At 53.1% G+C, this 20,348-nt stretch overlaps 2 protein-coding genes across 2 annotated transcripts; one reads left to right on the top strand and one right to left on the bottom strand.

Moving 5' to 3' along the window:
• Positions 1 to 503: 503 nt before the first annotated feature.
• CCDC42 (coiled-coil domain containing 42) lies at positions 504 to 3,718 on the top strand (the record flags this gene model as incomplete). The annotated part of the gene is made up of 7 exons (XM_079544292.1): positions 504 to 592; positions 908 to 1,013; positions 1,119 to 1,223; positions 1,688 to 1,885; positions 2,545 to 2,754; positions 3,117 to 3,275; positions 3,647 to 3,718. The coding sequence occupies 7 exons, from the start codon at positions 504 to 506 to the stop codon at positions 3,716 to 3,718; spliced, it is 939 nt and encodes a 312-aa protein (XP_079400418.1).
• A 5,678-nt stretch (positions 3,719 to 9,396) lies between these two features.
• On the bottom strand, positions 9,397 to 18,831 carry LOC306953467 (bMERB domain-containing protein 1-like; the record flags this gene model as incomplete). The annotated part of the gene is made up of 6 exons (XM_079544374.1): positions 9,397 to 9,515; positions 9,939 to 10,012; positions 10,145 to 10,259; positions 11,831 to 11,904; positions 13,906 to 14,026; positions 18,756 to 18,831. The coding sequence occupies 6 exons, from the start codon at positions 18,829 to 18,831 to the stop codon at positions 9,397 to 9,399; spliced, it is 579 nt and encodes a 192-aa protein (XP_079400500.1).
• Positions 18,832 to 20,348: the final 1,517 nt, after the last annotated feature.

Here is a 20,348-nt window from a genome sequence, read left to right as displayed (position 1 = left end):
GCCCTTGGCAAACATAGAGGGTGAAATGTTTTGTGGAAGGAGCAGACATGGAGGTCAGTGCTATCCGTGAGTGGGGACCTCTGGGAGCAGTGTGTCATCACAAGGCACCGTCCCAAGCCCATGGGGCAGCAGAGCCCTTCTGGCAGCCCAGCACTGCAGGGAGCTGGGCACAGCACAGACTGCAGAGGGGGCAGGGCCCACATGCACTCTGCAGTCCCTTCCATGAGGATGTGGGGTATCACACTGCTTTGGTCTCTAGACAACTGCCTGAGCATCTTCTAACTGCCTTGGAACCTGTTCCATGCCAACCAACCAACAACAGCAGCAGTAGGCACAACCAGGGCATAGAATGCCCTAAGAAAGTAGAAGCAGGAGGCTCCCAGGACTACAGCCCTTCCTGAGCATTTCTCCTCTGCACTGCTGAGCCGTGGGCTGGAAGGGCAGCTCCTGGGGTGACGGGGCAGCAGCTGCACCAGGAAGACCTGTACCCTCTGGGCCACGCAATGGCTGAAGCAATGGCCACTGTGGACAGTGAGGACCTCTCAGGCTATTTCAGCATGCAATACAAGCAGAATCTGCTGCTCTTGCTCAAGTAGGGAGCTCCTCCACTCCCTCCATCCTCTTGTTTCCTCCACCCCTGCAAGCTCCCGTCCCTTATCTCCCCCACTCATCTCCTTACCTCCACCACTTCAGCCTCTCCTTGCACCTCCCTTCCCCAGCCCTGCAACCCCTCCTCACTGTCTCCATGGGATGCCCTCCGTAGAGCTTTCCACCCTGGTCCTGGGAGACTCGTGCTGTTGGACCAGCTCTGAGACAGGTCCTGGGCGGGGTGATGGGGCAGAGCAAGCCAGCATCCTGCCAAGGTGCTGAGCCCAGCCAGTCACCGCACTGAATGCTTCTGTGGCAGGAAACTCAAACTGACCGAGGAGGACTCTCTGTCTCCATTTATTCGCCTCCAGGAGAAGAAGAAAGAAGCCCAAGAGATGCAAAGGGTTCTGGAGGATAAGGAAGAGGTGAGAAAGGTGGAAGGGCTCTGGTCACAGCTGGGATGGCCCACGGCTTTTTGGAGGGTGGCAGTGAGCATGGACAGCCAAGCCTTGTCCCCTCTGTGCTTCCAGGCCTTCAGGGTGAGGATGGAGGACATCACCTGCAGGTGGAAGGAGCTCCGGGCCAAGGAGGCCGAGCTGAAGGCTCACATGAAGAAATCTGAGAGGACCCTAAAGGTACAGCTGCCCCTCCTCCGTCCATCCGACACAACGCTGAGATGCACGGCCAACTCCTCCCCTCCCCTGGGAAGAAGGACTGCAGAGCGAACTCCTCTCTGCATGGATCTCCCTTAAGCCCTGAGCTGCCTTCACAGCTTTGTACCAGACACAGAAGGCCCTGGGAGGGCCAGTGCAGCACCCAGCTCATCCTGCCCCACTGTGACCCCCAAGGGCTCCAGGCAGCCCCCAGAGGGGCTCATACTGTCCCCAGTGATTGAAAAGCAAAGTGCCATCCTAGAGGCTTGTCTCCAAGAGCAAAGTGCCGGTGCTAATGAGATGGCCTGATTAAGCAGAAAGGAAATGTGATCCAGGGGAAAGATGACTTCTCACAGCACTTCTGCATGACACAGTTCCTTCTTCTCTTGCTTTCCTTTCCCTGTGTGCATATATATGTGTGTGTCTTGATGGGGAAACACTGACAGGAAAATGATAAGATGCGAATCCAAGCTCTAAAGAAAGCTGGCAAAGAAAGGAAGATGAAGATGCAAAAGGAGAGTGAGCTCTTGAGAGCTAAGAAGGAACTGGAAGCCCTGAAAATTAAGCACCAGAAACTCAGTGACAGAGTGCAGAACTACTCTATCTTTGAAACCTATCTGGAGGATGTGGTGAAGGTCTCACAGGTGAGTGTGGAAGGCAGCTCATGGCCTCAGGGAGGGCCTTACTTGGGCATTAAACCTAGAGAAGATAAGGTACGTCCAGGAAAATCATAGCATTTGGTCAAGCCCAGAGGCCTCAGATGGGATGAGAAAAGGTTCCCTGTAACCAGGTGAGACAGGGGAATCAGAGTTAAAGGAAGAAAACCAGAAAAGGAGGGGAAGGCTTGGGAAAACTAAAGGAAAACTATTAAAAAGGGAAAAGGCACAGGGATGAGTGGAATGGGGAGCACTTTGAGTCACTGCTTCGTATCACACTGATGGTGTGAGAGGAGTAAAATGCTGTCTGGAGATGGGAACCCAGGCTGTATCCTTTCAAGGAAGCCTGGGAATTATTCCATGCATCACTCCTCCTGGGATGCCAGTGGCCCCCTCCCAGGTCCAGGTAGATCAGCACAGGCAGTTGCATTTGTGCTTTTATCAGCGCAATGCCTCACTTGCTTATGGCAGCTCTGGGAAGAGCACAAGAAGTTACCAGGGATGAGGCACTGCTCACAGCCCAACTTGGCTGGCAGTCCATAATAGAGGGAAGACATTCCAACTGGGGCAGGTGCTGCACCTCATGAACAGTGCAAGACTTACCATCATGATGGAGGGCTGGGATTACTAACCCCACTGTGCTGCAGTTTGAGGAGATCCAGGCAATCATTTGGCACTACAAGAGGTTAGTGAGGATGCGCAAGGCCCTGCTGCAAGCAGAACGTGGGCTCAGGGAAGCAAAGCAGAAAGCCAAGGAACTCAGCCAGCATGATGAAGATGAGAGCCTGCAGTACAACAGTGACCTGGATCAGCTTCAACTGCGTTCTCATCAGGCTCAAAGGGATGTTCTCACCAGGGTGAGGAAAGATGGGGCAGGCAGGGGAAGACCTCCCAGGCCTGGAATGAGTTGAGTCCCATCAGGCAGAACGGGAGAGTGGGAGGGTGGCAGCAGGATTCCCAGTTCACGGAGGTCACAAATGGGGTGAAACCCACCAGAGTGAGGGCCGCAGGAGCCAGAGGAGAGATGAGAAACTCCTGGGGCAAGGAACAACTATGGTGGTGTCTGGATAAGGTTAAAACACGCCAACCAGCAAGCACGTGATCTTCTCAGAAAACCAGTCAACTGTGGAAATTAATCTCTCCAAATCAGGGTCTCTAGTGCTAAGGCAGCATCTTTGCTGGGTCATGTCCACATGCTGCCTGTCTCCTTTCCTCTCAGGAGTGTCTCTGGGCTGACATGCAGAAAACAGCTGCCAAGAAAAGCCAGGAGCTGGGGACCATCAAGATGGCCATTCTTGGCCTCTTCCAGCACGTGAGCAAGCAGATGAAAAGAAGCCTGAATGTGCCAGTGGATGACAGCTACACACAGCTGAGCGTGGTAGGGCCAAGCCAGACCACTTCTCCCTGCCCAGAAAGAGGAGCAGTAATGACCCTCAGCTGCCCAAAGGGAGGGGAGAGCCCAGGGAAACCAAGATGCCCAGCAGATACCAACGTTTTCACCTGTGTCCTCTCTTGGACAGAAGACATCAGGAAAACCTGGGTGTGGGTCCCTGCTGCAGGGTGACAAGGGGTGGGAGACTGGCAGGTTAGGACAGGATGTGCGGGTCAGCCCATGGCCAAGGTCTGGATTAATTTACCCCTTGTCTTCCTAAAGGGCCAATAAGTTCCCCCCTGCCTCTTGCTCCCATCCCTACCATGAGACATATTCCCTAGCACTCTGAGCTCTACCATCTCTCTTCCCTACCCTAGATTCAACAGTTTATCCAAGACCTCATGGACATCTTAATGGAAGTGAAAAGAAAGGGCATACAGAGCCGTTAGCATGCAGCTATGCCTATGGGGCTGCAAGGAAGATGCCAACTTGACCTGGTCTGCCAGCAAAGGCCCAGCAGCATGGAAAGGGTGAGAAAAGGACAGAGAGCCCCACAGATGTTGTAGACTTTACTATAGGTTACGTCAGTGAAGTTTCATACCTTTCTTGCCCTTCTCTCCTGCACTGTCACTCGCACCTTCTCACACTATTAAAAACAATATGTTTTAAGATGGATCCATTTCTTGGGGTGGTTGGAACCACTGGAACAGCTCCATCCCACAGCTTCATCCAAGCGGTGCCTTCTCTGGCAGATGGGATGCTGGTTGCAGAGTACAGCATCCCAGGATATAGGCTCAGATAGGGGTTCACGTCCACACCTGGACGTACCACTCAGTTTAAGCTGAGGTATTCAACAGGAACATCACAAAGGAGGGAGGACTGTCCTTCCAGAGAGCTTCAGAGATTTTCCTGCATCACCACACCCAGTGCCTATGGGAACGTGGATTTCCCTACGCAGCCACTCACTGTGTACCCAAACCCATCCCTCTGCTGCTGTTAGGAGAAGTGTTGACAGGTAAAGGATGAACCAGCTGAATGAATCGCAGCAAGCATTTGCTTGTTCACTGTGAGTCCTAACATGATGAATACAGAAACAGAGGACTACTTTCACCTGGATTTCAGGTCTCAGCAGCAGAACATCGCCCTGCTCAGCATCTCGGTGCGATGCAAGCGCAGAAGGAAACACAACAGTGAAAAACTCAGTTGCAGAGGCAAGGGCAGTAATTGCTCCTCAGCTACTGTGTGTGAAAAGAGAGCTCATTTCTTTCTGAAACCTTGACGTGTTAATGCTGTGTGGGCCAAGACAGGCCCTGTGTTCTTCTGAATAGATCACCAGAGCAGTGGGAGGTGAGTGGCATTCCGCATTCCAGCTGGCAAGGAAAAGATGTTGCAACTTTATGCAGCCACCGTGTGCCCACACTTTAATGATTTCATTATGTTCCTTCTGTAGAATGGGGATTGTGACTGTCAAGGAGGAGCAGGGGTGGGCTGCTCCTTGAGGCGGCTGCCCCATGGTATGCCACCAAGGAGAGGTTCATGGCTGAGGTTCATGAGTAATGGCCAGGCTATGTGCAGCTCCAAGATCAAGGTAGAAAGTCCAGCTGGCAGGTCAAGATGAGAATCAGTTATAAGGCCATGCACTGGCTTTCCTGCAAGGCAAAGACCAAAACTCCCACGCTGAGTCTCATGCTGGAAACTCCTTGGGCAGCAGCTCTTCATGCCAGTGCAGGATCTGAGAGCCCTTCCCCCATTGCATCTTCCTATCTTGCACTGCCTTGCATCCTGGGCTCTGCTTTCCAGTGAGACCAAACAGCAGCAGCAGAAGGGAGAGAGAATTACAGGAGAGAGCACGTCTTGGTGAGGTCCTCAGGGGTACCAGAGGTTGGTAAATGTCTTGTAGAGGCACTGGTGACGATAGAAAAAGCTGCTGAAAAAGTCATCTCATGACTCATCCCAGCAGAGATGAGGTTGTGTGTTTGTGTCCTTGCGTCTCCTCTCTGCAGAGATGCACCCAAAAGGACCAGGAGCATTTATACCCACCCTGAGAAGTGACTCAGCTGTCGTCTCTTCTTCCACCCATGGCCACCCCCTCACCATCCTCAACATCAGTGGCAGCTGCTTGGGGCTGATGGGAACGGGGTGGTTGTGCCCAGGGAAATGGGGGCTGCAGCCCTGAGCCTGCTTGGGGTAATTATGGAAAGACCTTGGAGAGTCTCAGGGTCAGGCTGTCCACTGCAAACAGGCTACTGGAGGGAGAAACCAGCAGCTGTGCATCTCCAGAAGGGAAAAGAGTTATTCCCAGAGCCCTGCCGGATGGCTTTGGCATGAGCAGGGTGGGGGGACGGAGCTGAGCCTAATGCCAACCAAACTGTAAGGACAGGGGGGTGACACAGGAGGCGTCCAGGTGGGAAAGTGTGAGAGCAAGGTGTTTCCCTGAGCATCACAATGACTGCAGTGCTGCCTACCGACCCCGTCTGCCTTGTGGTGGTGGGTGAAGCAAAAGCAATGTGACTCACACTGCTGTAGGAAATGGAAGCAAAAACTAAAATTACCTGATCAGATGTCAGGGTTTAAGCTCAGTGATGCTGCATATAGCCAACTGTTTGTGTGTGTGTCTGTTAATAGCCTGTCTTTTCCTTGCAGAATTGCAGGGTTTTGGTTTGTTTGCACTGTGTTGCTTGATTTTGAGTGTTGGGGTGTTTGTTTTTTTGTTTTGTCTTGTGTTGTTTTTTTGGTTTTCTTTTTGTAAGATTTCTTTCTCTTGGCACAGAAATGACTTAAGCATTGACTAAATCCACAGACTGTTGACAGAAAATCCCCGTCACACTGAAATGTTGTCACTGGTTTAATCTGGACTCTGTTAACATTTCCTCTGGAGCAGCCTGCTGTTCAATCAGTGTGGGAGGAGCTGGAAATGCAGGTCCCCCTGCTCTGACCCCACCAGTGATAGTGGCATTTCCACTGTCCAGAGAAGCCAGGTGTGCCTGGTGCCATTGCACACTCAAGTGATGGGACAGGCTCTGACATAGAGGGTCACCCCATGATGCTGTCACCTGGAGACATGCTTCTCCCATCTTAGGTGCTCTGTGAGGACCTAGGACAACCCATGCTAGCACCAACTGCTGTCCTCCATAGTGACTTTAGAAAACATTGCTGGCTTGTTAACCCCATAATTAGCACTTACCCAGGACTTGGCATGCCAAGCATCACCAGATGCCAGATGGCGGACATGAGAGTCATTAGACCCAAATTAGAGCATTGTTTCTGCATATGCAGTTTCTATTCAAGAGAGAATGTGGGTGCCAGAGCTGCCTGGTCCCCCCTCAGCAGTCACTGGAGTAAAAACACATCGTGTCTGTGAGTGACTGTGAGCTCCTTGGTCCTACACATCTGCACAAAGCCTGTCCTGCTTCTCTGCCCCCAAACTGCCTCTCTCCCCTCCTCGTTATGGCCACCATGAGGTGTTTATGAACCAGAAAGGGAGTCTCCTGCCTTCCCAAAGATTTTTCAGCCTGATCCAGAAATGAAATGTTAGGTCACCAGCCAGAAAGAGAAGGGTCAGGCTTCTCAACCCTTTTGTTTCTACTCCTGCAACACTAGGGGATCCCAAATGCAGCCTGGCTTTAGGGGACTTGGTTCACGTTCTGCTCCAACCACCCTGCTGTGACACCACCTGATACACCTCTGCAAAGGTTCCAAGCAGGAAAAGACATTTACAAACGAAGCTTCCAACAGACATTTATTAGTTTGGGTTGAAATCAATGCACATGAAGGAGTGTCGCTCCCGTGTGCTGCACACCTTTGCCATCAGTTCAGTACAGGCCAACTGGGATCATACGGCCAGGACTGCAGCCTTTCTCCATGACCAGCCTTACAAACACAGCCATCAACAGAGCAAAGTGAGTCAGGATCCTTCCCACCTCCTTCCTGGCCATCCTCCCTGCCCTACCAGCACTGGGTCCTGGGGCCTCATAGGATGGAAGCAGGGATTAATTTGGGGGTCAAACTAAATCAAGAGCTCTTCCTTGCCTTTGGCTCCCTGTCAGCCCAAGCAAGCAATGTGGCTCTGCTATTCCCCCTTCCAAAGAAGGCCTGGGGAAGGCCAGCACAGGGAGGGCCTTTCTAGTTCTTCAGGTCTGTTGTCCACAGTCAATGCCCACATTGCACCATGTGTGTGGCTGCAGAGTGATGAAGCCAACCACCCACAGGGCGGGGAATGAAAGAGCAAGGAGTAAGAGAAGCCTCATCTGCCCCACCAGCTCCAGGCTGGATGCTATTGAAGATGGTCCGTCTTCTTGAGCAACAGGCACAGCACCTTATTGCAGTGTGGAGGCACCTCGTGCTGCTCCACAGGGCTGGCAGAGCAGAGGGAAGCACTCTGACCTGCAGTGCTTCCTCCAGGGTTCCACATCCCCAAAGCAAAGGGTACAGGGAACAGCAGTCAGGTACTGTGGGATGCAGGAGGTCACCAACAACAGCACAACACATAAGGAGGCTTCACACTGAGACCTCAGAAGATACCAAAAGCAGGGTCCCACCTGCACTGAGTATTATCGGGATGAATGTGCCATTAGGTGCAAGGAAAAGAGACTGATGGTTGTGATCTCACTGACCTGGGCATGCAGGACAGTGACCCAGGCAGGAACACCATCTCAGGACTGCAGCAAACAGCAGCAGCGCCTTCAGCAGCTTGGCTACAGGGCAACCAGAGCTCTTGGGCAGCCACCAAATGGCCCCCACATACCACCTAGTGGAGCCATCCCATCCTACAGGGCAGGCAGGTTTTGGAGATGTGAGAGCTCTTCACATCCTATAAAGAAGAACCCTTGTGCTGTCATGACAGCCATTAGCAGCTCCAGTTGTGCCATCTAAACATGGATCAAAATGTTGACGTGCTCAGAGGGGACACCAGCATCTGAGGCACTGGGAGACCTCGTGGTGCTGTGATCTTTCACGCAGGGATTACGTGCTGGTCATGGTGCCAAGCCTGGAGGCACTGGTGGGCACTGGTGGTCAGGGCTGAATGCCCTCCTGGCAGTGCAGGTGTCCCTCACCTGCTCTCTCCAACCATCCCTGCCATATTTCTCATCTCCTGTTTGGTTTCCATTTCCCATTGCATTTTCCCCTGATCTTCTGATTTTTTTCTCCTTTCCTGTTTTGCTCTGGTTTCCTTTTCCTTTGGAGCTGAAACTGAACCCAGTAACAGTGAGCTGGGAAGGGCAGCTCATCTGCCTGTAATTCAACACACTACATCTGTGCTCAGGTGACAACTTCACAAAAATCAGCCCTTCGTTCAGTTGCCTTTAGGGATGGCCCTTCCCTCCCCACAGCCCTACCCAGAGCCATAAAACCAATGCAAGCACAACAAAACCCTGACCAGAGACATTCCCCACAAAGAATCCTTTGGAATCAGCCCACAGAGACTCACAAGGTGGTACAAGGCCAAGGATGAGATCTGCAACGACGACATGTCCAGGGATGGTGGATGCTCCCCAAATATCAGCTCCAATGCTTGTTTAGTTGCCCTGTCCAGGTGAAGAATATCTCTGGATATTCTTGTTTGCTGCACACATCTCTTCCAAGCTGAGCTAAGGTGGAATTCAGTGTTTGTTGATGTTATGGAGGTTTGGCCATTGATGTGGCACCAAGGAAACATGCCATCATTCAAGCTTGCACCAGCCTGCATGGAAAGTCTCGTCGGTAGCAGTGCTGCAGTGGGAAGCGTGAATAATGACGGGAGGTTGGAACTCTCAGAGGAGAGCAGGTTGTGGACTCTGGCTGGAGACCTGGGCAGGAAAGGAAAGAAACAGGAGACCATGGGTCGCAAGTGTGTGATCCCCTTGGTGCTTCCTTCCATGTCCTCAGCATCCTCCCAGCAATGACCACTGCTCCCCTTCCAAACCCTCTCTCAGGACTCAGTGGGGCTCTGACACTTTTCTTCAGTGACCAACACACAGAGCAGGGCTGCAGCCTGGTGGTCCCTCACACCCTGCTTCTTTTGTGTGTCCCACACACCATGGCAACCAACCCTCCCCGCACTTGGCAGCTTCAGCACCCCCAGAAGTCCTTGTCACAAAGCCCAGCACACTACCGTGGTCACGTCCCATGCAGAGGAGCTGGGAGCCGGCTACATGATGGAGCAGGTGAAGCCACAGCACTCCTTGAGCAGGGTGAGGCCCGTTTTGGTCATGTACGGTGCGGAGGTTTGCTGCCCCCTGGAAGTCATTTTCTTCTCTCTGACAGGAGCTACAGAAAGAGGCACCGTAAGCTTCAGGTGTGTTCTTGGAGACAAGGACATAAGCCCGCTGCTTCTTCTGAAAGGTCCTCTCAGCACAGCACTGCTGCCCCAGAGGAAGGCTGAGTGGATGGCACGACTTGTCGCTTTAGTCAGTGCATGACGAAATGGAAGGAGCTGATTAGAAAGGGCCTGATGAAGTACACGAACCACAGGGTGACACCTGCTCATCCCAGATCTCCTAGGACATGCTGGCTGAGAAACGTATGGAAGCATTGCATCTCTACTGACTGGTGATGTTTCCAGCACCAGCACCTCCCCACACTGAGCTAGTTCTACACAGAGGGATGAAATCTTGGCACCAGACTGCTTAGGGAAGGGAAGAAACTGCCAGGGAGGTTCAGTGCAAGGAATACAACTCATTGACCACCTACTTGCTTTCTGGAGGTAGCTTTTGGAGAGCTTACTTTGCAGGAATTCTGCCATTTCTTTGTCTTCTTCTCTCTCCCTGCAACAAAGAGATTGTTTAGCACATGGAAAAGGAGCAACGAGGCATCCAGAAACATCTGTCAAAGCGTAATAGAGATCTGAGGAAAGCTTGCACTGTCCTCACTGCAAGGAATAACTTGTTCCCAGCTACCTGAGCCTCTCAAACTCCACATCGTCCACCAGGAAATCCCGTGTTTCCACCAGCTTGTGGATCTGCTGCACCAGTTCCTCCTCTTTCTGCTTCTCCTCATTGGACTTCTCAGTCTCTGCAGCACAAGAAGTGTATTTAGCTCCTCTGCATCCCTCCCATGCAAAGTTGAGCCAAGCCAAGCTTGCTGTGCTCTGCTCCACCTGGGAGTGGCTATGAGAGTGGGGGTAAAACCCAACCCAAAGTAGGCTCCAGGATCCAGATACAGGCTGCTAAATAAGCAAAAATCTCACCTCAACCCACCCAGGTCTGGTGTCATCAAACTCAGATTTTTGAGTTTTGCCCCTGAAATTTCCATGGGGATGAGCACTGTGAGAAGTAACTGTGAGCTTCACAAGGCAGAGGGGTCCCTAAGCAAGGTGAGATCCCACCAGTGAGGCTACCTTGCTTAGAGATCCCTCCTCTGCTTCCCTAGGGGTCTCTACCCTGCACTGGGCACCTGACCCCCAGGTGCTCAGAAAAGTCAGATTCAGGTGTCATCCTCCTGCCAAGATGTGCTGAACCCACGTTTCCCACACCAGCACACCCAGCCGCAGTGCCAGCATGGTGCTGACCCATGGAGAGCCCCAGAAACCCCACCTGGCTGCCTCTGAGCACCATGGGACCCATTTGTGTCACACATAGAGGAACCTTCAAAGCCCATCTGGTCCTACTCCCCTGCACTGAACAGGGACACCCACAGCTCCATCAGTGCTCAGAGCCCCGTCCCCTGACCCTGGGTGTCTGCAGGGATGGGGCACCACCACCTCCTTGTGCAGAGAGTTAGTGAAGCCCTGGGAAACTCTCACATCATGCAAACTCATGTTCTATACAAACTGGTATATAGCAGCAAGCAGAATGCATAAAAATCCTTGGGGATTGGACTAGAGGATCTTCACAGGTTCTCTCTTGCTCAAAGCACTCTGTGATTCTATAAGATGACAGAGCTAGCGCTGGGGAGTGTTAAATATGGACAGCTAGCTTGGGTGGAAATGGTAAATGCCTGTGTAGCACTATTTAATAACAATTTCTGAATTCAGCAGCCAGCTCCAAAATCAATCCAGCTCAGGATGGATCAATCTCCTGTCTTCCTTCAGCTAAATAAAAATGCAGCAGAATTCACAGCATGGAGCCAGCCTGCAGGCAGGGTCTCAGCAGCTCCCTAAGCTGTGTATTGATCTGCAGCTTCAAGTCTGCTTTGTATTGATGGGAGGTGCTGCTGCAGGGGTCTGGGTAGAAGGAACTTCTCATAACCTTTGTGTTGTCGGAAAGATCCCCAGAAAATAATTTGCTGTGATATTTTGGTGCAAATAGGGCACTTCATTCTGATGCCACCAGAAACATCAGGCTGGGCACAAACATACCAGCTACATGGGGATAGTTAATGGTCTGCACTCTTGGGTTAGAGCACATCAGAGTTAACATACCCTCCATACAAACACTGCTTTTTTCCAAATTGCTGATGTCACAGTCCATCAGGACCACCCCTTTGAACTACTAAAGGCACTTTAAGCTCAAGCTTCTCATTGCTGCCTTCAGCAGCAGCATCTCCGGGAGCATCCCAGTGTGGGAGCTGGCCAAGAGCTTCCTGGGCTTCATGGAGATCTTTCTGCTGAGCGCATGGCAGGGTGCAGCTCTACAGAGCCTTACCAGGAAGGGCAAGGAGCTTTTGAAGCTCCTTTTTCAGCCGGCTGATTTCTTTGCAGAGCTGAATGTCATCCATCCTGCAGAGACACAAATGGAATCAGGGCGGTTAGCAAAGCAGAAATCTCATCAATGACAACAACACCTCAGTAAAACCTGGCACACGCGCCAGGCGATAGCATGGATAGCATGGAAATGGGGTGTGGGCTGCTGGCTCATTGAAATCAAGGAACTGTGATCTGTTCTTCATCCCGACAGACTTCATTGGTCCTCCCAAGCTCTACCAAGAACCCAACATGAAGCATGACCTTCCCAAGGCCTCCAGTGCAGCAATGCACCGACACTGCAGGCACATGGCAGAGCAGCCAACCTGGCACCACACAGTTGAGATTTCTCACAAGCTCCACGTCTGTGAGCAGTGCAAAAGCCCTAATTCATGCTCCGTGTCTGCAGATAACACACGATTGGATCCACGAGCTGCTGCCACAGATGTGCCCCTGGCTCCCTGTGCGGTGTGCATTGCTAAGAGCCCTGTCTGCTTCTCCAGTAATCCCGCAGCCCTTCGCTGAGTCACCCCGTCAGGATGAGTCACACTGGAGCTGGGGGCACCAGAAATATTAATTAGAGAGAGGGAAACCAACAGAGCGACAAAGAGGAACCCTGTGTGATACTGCTGTAGGAGGAGAACATCCCAAGTGGAGGAAGCCTTTCCTCTTGGCAGAAGTAATGAATTGGCAATAATAAAAGTTGTCATTTCAGTACAATCTGGGAGATAGCAAAGGCAAGCAGCCGGGTCGTTGCTGCTGGAGCTGGGGTTGTCTCTGCCACCTGAGACATCTCGTTGCAGCAGGTTTCATTATCTTCCAAGCACGGACATCTCAGCAATGTTGGAATGTGTTGGTTTGACATTTTCAACAAGAAAACACTGATTGCTATCGACTGACCAGGCGACTCACGTCACTGTATGGTGGCACACGATGGAGGTGTACGTCTCCCTGAGTCCTACAGTCCACCTGACCCTAAATATGACTTTTATTTCCCCCACTGTGTCAAAAGCCCCACTCCAACCCCCAAGCCCTATCCCTTGTAGCCCTGGTGTGCGGAAGGTTCCTGTGCCCCCAGCAGGGCAGCCCCAGCTCCTCCTGCCCAGCAAAGCTGATGCTCCCATAGTTTCACACCACAGGTCTGATGCTCAAGCTCTGATGTGCAGCCCTGCTGTTCCCCAGAACACCCAAGCAATGAATGCTGCAGCTGTACCCACCCCAGGATGTGTTTTCTGTAGGTGATTCCCAAGTGCAAGCCAAGGAAGAAAACAAACAACGAGGTAAGAAGAACCACGAGCTGTGAGTTTTGACAGCACCTGTGAGATTTAGGTGCCAGTTGCCATGGAAAACATTCAAGCAATTCAGCTTTTGTGACTCCCAGAAATCCTCTGCAATCCCAACAACAACGCCTCAACTCCAGGTCTGTGGTGTGCGCTCCCTGTGCCAGCCCAGCACTTCTGGGGTCAGCCCAGGGCAGTGCTGGCAGCCCTGTCTCCATGGTTCTGGCTCAGAACCCAGTGCTGAGAGTATTGTTTATCCCATGCTGCAAATGAGCCTTGCTTTTTCCTTTGCTTTTTCTCAGCTCCCTCCCTGTCTGCTAAGCCAGTGTTAGGACTGTGTTCACCAATCGGCTCCAAAGGAGCCGTGCAGCTCTGTCACATTGGCTTTTCTCTTGTCACCATCCCTCTGTGTTACAGTGGCTTTATTTCTGCCTCTTTGGCAGGGCCACATTAATTCTGGCACTCTGTGGACACAAATCCTCCATGCTGATGCTCCAAAAGGGGAGGAAGGGCTGGGAGGCCATAAGGTCTCCTCCAACCCACCCATGATGTGATACGATTCGACGATAAACTCAGGTTCTGTGGCTGCCCATGTCAGGGAGCAGCAGTGAGCTCCCAAACCTCGAGTACCTTCCCATGCCCAGCCCAAGAGCATCAACCTGCAGAGAAGACATAGTGCTCAGAGAGGACCATGGGCACGTTTTAGCTCGGTCAAACACATGCCCCCAATCCGCACAGGTTGGCTCCCAGCACTCACATGTATCGCAGCTCTGACTCCCTCCTCACCAGGATCTCCCTGATCCTCTCGATTTTGAAGAGCTCCCCTTCGATGTCATCAATAGTGGTGGAGGAGTCAGCCATGGAAATGATCTCATCCTCTGCAAAGGAAGCAGGAGCCCCGTCAGCCAGCAGCAGATGTTAACCAGGTGCTGAGGACAACAGGGCTGTACAGCAGACACCACGCAGCATCACAAGGCTACACATGCAGCTTCAACTTCTTTTCCAGGCTACCCACCAGGCGCTGCAAGAGGAGACAGCCCGACATGGAAAGTCACCACCACATACAGGGGCACTGAGCTACTGGCAGATGTGTTTTGCCTTTATTTGTGCTCCACACAAAGCTGAGCACCAGAGCAGCTCTGCTCAGTGCTGCAGCTGCATCAGACCCCTTGGCTGAGCAACCTCAGAGACACAAGCCTGTGTCTGCCTCCTCCTCCAGGACATGCCAGGGCCAAACCTGGGCCCATATAACACAAAACCCCCAAGGAGTCATGGAGGTGAAGGTCCCACTGCAGCTCCTGTTCCATTGCAGGGTGGGTGAACCCCTCCAAGGTACCTGGCAGGGCAGTTCAGCTTCCTTATCTCCTGAAGTGCTGAGCATCATCTCTGCAACCCACCTGGGGAAACTGAGTCAGGAAAAAGGGATGCCATTTGCTCCAGACCAGAGGCAAAACCATCCCAGCAAACCACAGGAAAAAGAGGCTGTTGTTTTTTAGTGGCAAGTTCAGGGATAGGCAGGATGAGAGCCCAGAAGCAGAGCTCTGCTCTCACCACCAGCTTTGTCTCTGCCAAAGTCTGATGTCCACACCTCCCAGCCTGCTCTATGGGATGACAGCTGAGGTTCTGCTCCCAGGCCAGCTACCACCTTCCTGCCAGCCCAGCTCCCAGCATCACATCACCCAGCTTGTTATCACTGATGTGCAGCAGTGCATTCATCACACAGTGGCTAATCTAATCCAGCTCTCCTGTGATGTACAGGCAGCACACGGTGGGGAGTGGGGGGCTCAGCAGCTACAGCAAAGCCAGGCTATGAGAAACACTAACAATCACACATATCAGGGGAAAACTGAGCTTCCTTTGGATCCCCACAAGGCACATCTCTGCTTGGAGAGTTTCTGCAGCCCTGTAGAGCAGGGAGGGGTTGCTGTGAAGGCACAAGGCAGAACACCCCACACAGTGGTTCTCTACCCATCGCATAGAACTGCTGGAGAAATTGTCCCCAGTGAGGCATGTTTCTGAAGCTGCTGGTGGAGAAAGTTGAATAGCAGAAATATATGTAGTTTAGGTTGGTGTGACTGGTTTGGGGAATAGCTTTCCACTCTTTCTGGCTTAGAAACTCATAAGGATTAATTGTAGCACATCTCCCTCTCCTCCAGCCATGCAGGTACTTTCTACCAACACCTTTACATGGAATCCTTCAACATTCCCCACCCTAAGCTGTTGGGATGCTCTCAGGAGCCCCACCCTGATGGACCACTGGATATGTGAGCTGAGCACAGAGTGGGGTGGGATGGGCTGCCTTCTGGCAGCTCTTGTCCCTGCTGCAAACAGGTGCTGGAAACCCTGCCCTTAGCCTGCTTTCTACTGGCCTGAATGGGGTTGCTAGGGGACTGGACTGTGGTTGCTATGGGACCAAGGATGCAGTTTCTGCAGGACCGGACTGCTGTTGCTAAGGGACCGGACGATGGTTGCTAGGGGAGAGGGATGCTGAGCTCCCTTGTCCCAAGCATCCACCTGCTCAGCCACCCCAGGATGCCCGTGGCCCAGGGGATTTCGTGCACCTGAAGACAGGCAGGTGGCCCTGGTCACATCTCCCTGCAGCTGACGGGGACAAGCAGGTAACAACGCACGCGAGGTTGCAGATGGAACAGCCGCCGTGTGCCTGTAGGCTCCCTGGGGCTCGGCTGTAGTTCAGTGTGGCTGTAGATCTGTCAGAAAAAGCTGCATTGCTCAGCGTCACTTCTGCAACCAGGCTGAAATGACAAGGCTGATTATTTTATACATTCTCCAGTAAACAAAGAAACAAGCTCACTGCAGCTCTCATTAGCCAGGAACAAATCTTGGAGCACAGGGGTGGGTCTGGGGGAGGGAGGCTGTCACTGCTGGTCTGGGTGGGTGAGGGAATAGCCCAGAACATCTTTGATCATCGGTGGCAGAAGTACTTGGCTCAGGTCATCAGCCAGCTGCTTCCCAGTGGGTGAGCACAATGGCTTGGAACAGGTGTCAGCATCACTCCTTCTCCCTTTTCATCCCAGAACCTCATTAGCAGCAGCCAGCCTGTCTGGGACAGGCAAATCCTCACCTGTGTACCAAAGGGAGGAGGAGGCTGGATGATTTCTGCCCACGGTCACTTCCAGCAGCAGAGGCTGCAGGTTAGGAGTATACTGTGAACCAAGGGCAGGTGGGCATCACACAGCACAGCCATGGCTGCAGGAACTGAGCTGGAGGCTCCCATTGGTGATGGGTGGCACTCTGTGTCCCGAAGGTGAGACTTATCCTCAGACACACCAGGGAAGGTGTCAACAGAGCTCTAATCAAAGAGCTGCTTAAAACAGGAGAAGGGGCAGCTCCAAGGGAGAGCTCGTGCAAAAGGAAGCCTGTGGACCTCTGGGGGAGTGCACTCTTCCCACTGATTCCTTAAAATTTGCCCCAAGCACCTTCTCACCTTCTAAATTCAATGAGGAATGGGAAAAATCCTCGGGAGGGATCATAAATGCCAAGCTGCTGCTGTGCTTTTGGGTAAGGGTGAGGCCAGCATCAGCCAATCCTTCATGCTGTATTTGACACCAAGATTGCCCAAGGGCTCTGGAAGCAGGGCCAGAGACACCAGAGGCTGTGTGAACACCCAGGGAAAGGGACAAACTGCTACACTTCTGCATGAAACCCATCCACCAAACCTCACGAGAAACCAGCGAATCTGTGCAAGAGACCAAAAGGCAGGAACCCTTCAGGAAACTGGAATGGCTACCAGAGAAGTCCAGGGATCTGCATCGTTGGTCCAAGACACCTTCTGGACAAGGCTGTGAGCAACTCCATCTACCTACTAAGCCTGCTTTCAGCAGGGAGTTGGACTTGAAATCTGCAGAGCTCCCTCCTGATCCAAGTTACTCTGCAAAAACCAATTGAGTTTTGCATGGCTCTTCCCTACTAGACCAGGAGATGCCTCCTCCAGACAGATGTGGGGTGACATCAAGTTCCTGAAGCCCCAGCTACAGACATGGGCTAAAGCACAGCTTCCCTTTGCAGCCTGGGGTCCCCAGGGCTCCGTGCATCCACTGCAGGTGTGGGAAGTGTGAACACTCAGAGCTCAGGAGGGACTAAACCTGGGCACATGGCACAGCAGGCAGCAGGGCAAAGACTTCCCTGGAGGTGGTTTTACTGAACGGGTCTGTAACACCCAACTCTCAGTGCCTCCTTACATCTGGGCCCATGCTTGTGGTGCTGAGCATCCGTTCAGGGATGCAGGATGACCCACGTGTGTGCAGCTCCCACACATGCACACGCCAATGGAACCAGGCACAGGCATCAGCTCCACACTGCCCACAGAGCTCTCCAAAAGCCACTGCTTCAACCTGGCAAACTGAAGAACAGGAGAAGGCTTTGATTTCAACTTGGGACTGTTCTGATCGTCACACACAGCCCAGGGGAAGAGAGTATCGTTAATGAGGAGTATAATAGCTGGAGACTCTCACTCCATATGGCTTTGATGCAAACATTTAGACAGCCAGCAACAAGCCCAGGATGAGTCACAGCAGCAGCCAGTGCAGGGTTGAGTTGCAAGTGATTTCTTTCATGATTAAAGATGGGCAGTAGATTGGCAGTGCTCTGGAGAGGGAGGGCAGAGGTCTTCACCTGGGCTCCGTCCCAAGAGGCTTTTAATTCAGCTGCGGGTTTTCTCTGCCAGGAAAAGCAGTGTGAGCAGGGGGCATCCAGCTCATCAAAACCAACCCTTGTTGATTAGTGCATATGTGATAATGAGAGCAATCGCAGCTCGCTGCCCAGCTCTGGGCAGTGTTTGCAGAGGTGCGCACACCCCTGGTGCCTGCAGCATCTTCAGCACACAGCCAGGCACTCCAGACCTGGAGGACAAGGTTAGATCCCTGCAGGCCCCCCACCCAGATACCTGCCATGCAGAGGCAGGATGGAGGGATAAGTGCTGCTGTGCTGGAAGATACAGAGGAAGATAAAAACTTCAGGATGCTCCCCATGGAGCCGAGCAGCACCCGCACACTCGCATCCAGCTGGATGCTGAAGTTTGCTCTGTGCCTCCCCTTTTTGCCTTTCTGGCTGCTCGCCGCTGCCCTGCTGCACGCAGAGGTCTGGTGGGGAGCAAAACGAGATGGGAGCAGAAGGGGACGGGGGAGATGTCGGAGTGATGTCCTGGCAGGAGGTCCCCCCAGGCTGCGATGCTGCCTCCCAGCCCTGGGGCTCGACTGCGGATGACACCCGGCTCAGACCCCGTTTCCTACAGGAGGAACTGCTCAGAGTGGGGAAAGGCAGCAAAGGGCCGTGCGGGCACCCCAGGCTGCCCATCACAGCCATGCCCACAGCACGGTGCCTCCACATCTCTCCGGGCTGCACCAGCCGTGCGGAGGGCTCCATCCCCCCTCCACCACTTCATTTCCCCCAGCCATCCCTCCTTCCGCTTCTTTCCGTCTTTTCTCTCCCCCCATCCAGCCCTCCCACCCAGCGGGGGGCTCAGCGGCTCCCCCATCCTCTCTCCCCTCGCTTCCGAGACGCACCGCGAGACTCCACGACCCGACGTAGGTTGGGGGGTTTGGGAAGGGGGCAACACCGGAGCCACCCGGGGGAAAGTTTGGAGCTCACCTGGCGCCGTGCTGGCGGGCGGCCACCGGGTGGATTCCAGCGAGCCGTACCGGGGGGGGGTCCGCTTCCCCTCCATCCTGCAGAGCGCTGCGGCCGCCTCGCTTCTCCCCCGTCCGCACCGCTCGGAGCGGAGCGGCTCGGGGCTCCCGAGGCTCCCCGCCCCTCCGCCCGGCTCCCCCCGCTCCGCTCCCGCCGCGCCCTCTGCCGTTCTCCGCCGCCCCGCTCCGCTCCCCGCCCTTCGCCCGCACCGCGGCCGCTTTCTGTCTTTCTCTCTCGGGGCGGTTCGTAGCTCGGCTTGGCGTCCTCTGCCGCCGCGCACCCCCAGCCCTGCCACAGCCCCTGCCTCTCCAGTTCCGTGCCACAGACTTGAGCAGCTTCAGCACGAACACGGTCCCGTTTAGCCCAATGCATCCTTTGTGTCTCTCAGCGGGGCACGGCTCGCTGCAGACAAATAAACCGTGCGACAAAAGCGGGACAAAGAAAAGATGGTTAGCAGCACTTTGGGAGCACAGGGGCTGGGTATGGGTCTAAAACCTTGCAGGGATCTTAGTGATCATAGAATCACAGCAGCATCTCAGTTGGAAAAAATCATCGAGTCCAACCATCAGCCTGACCTGCCACATCTCACCCAAGGCCACATCCATCAGTGCCGCCTCTGTAACACCTCCAGGGATGGGGACTCTGCTGTAGCCCGGGGCAGCCCTGGAGGTGTCCAAGGCCACGCTGGATGGGGCCCTGGGCAGCCTGGTCTGGCATCAAATGTGGAGGTTGGTGGCTCTGCGTGTGGCAGGGGTTGGAGATTCATGATCCTTGAGGTCCCTTCCAACCCTGGCCATTCTGTGATCCTGTGAATCATTAAGATTGGAAAAGACCACTAAGATCATCTATTCCAACCACCAAGACACAATCACCATGCTCACCAAGCCATATCCCTACGTGCCACATCTGCCTTTTCCCTGAAAACCTCCAGGGATGGTGATTCCACCACCCCAATGCTTGTTCACCATGGCCACAAGGAATGAGTGCCTGGATCAGCTGTGCTCTGCAACTGGCATTTAAAGCACTCCAGAAGTTTGCTTTGCTCTCCCCAAAAACACAGGATCACCTTTAGCAGCGCAGAGTCACACTCAGAACTGTTTGCACACCCATTGCACACACTGCTTGCTCTGCTCTGCCCAATGCTATCGTTGTGTACAAACCTCTCTTGCAGAAGATGCTCTACATCCTCGAATCCACTGTAAAGAAGTTTTAATGGATCCACTCAGACACTGGAAAGGTACTGGGAAGCACAAAGAGCACTGAACTGCCTATTCCTGCAGAAGGGCATGTATGTCTGGCCAGAATAACAAGATGGGAGTTATTAAATAATTCCATGAGCTTCTTTTCCTTGGGATTTGTCAAAAATTCAAGCTCACATCTCTCAATCCACTATTAACACAACTCCAGCGTGTGATTGTGTTTCCTGGCTCAGAATTCCTTTTCCCATCAGCACAGGCCTGCTGTTCTCACTGCTATCATCCCCTCTGCAATCCCAACCTGATTACAGCTGGAAATGCTTTCAAAGGTCCAAAACCACAGCCCTACTGCCAACAA

The sequence above is a fragment of the Tetrao urogallus genome (genome assembly GCF_951394365.1).
Source record: "Tetrao urogallus genome assembly, chromosome: 18".
Taxonomy (NCBI): Eukaryota; Metazoa; Chordata; class Aves; order Galliformes; family Phasianidae; genus Tetrao; species Tetrao urogallus.
This window is presented reverse-complemented; position numbering and strand designations above follow the sequence as displayed.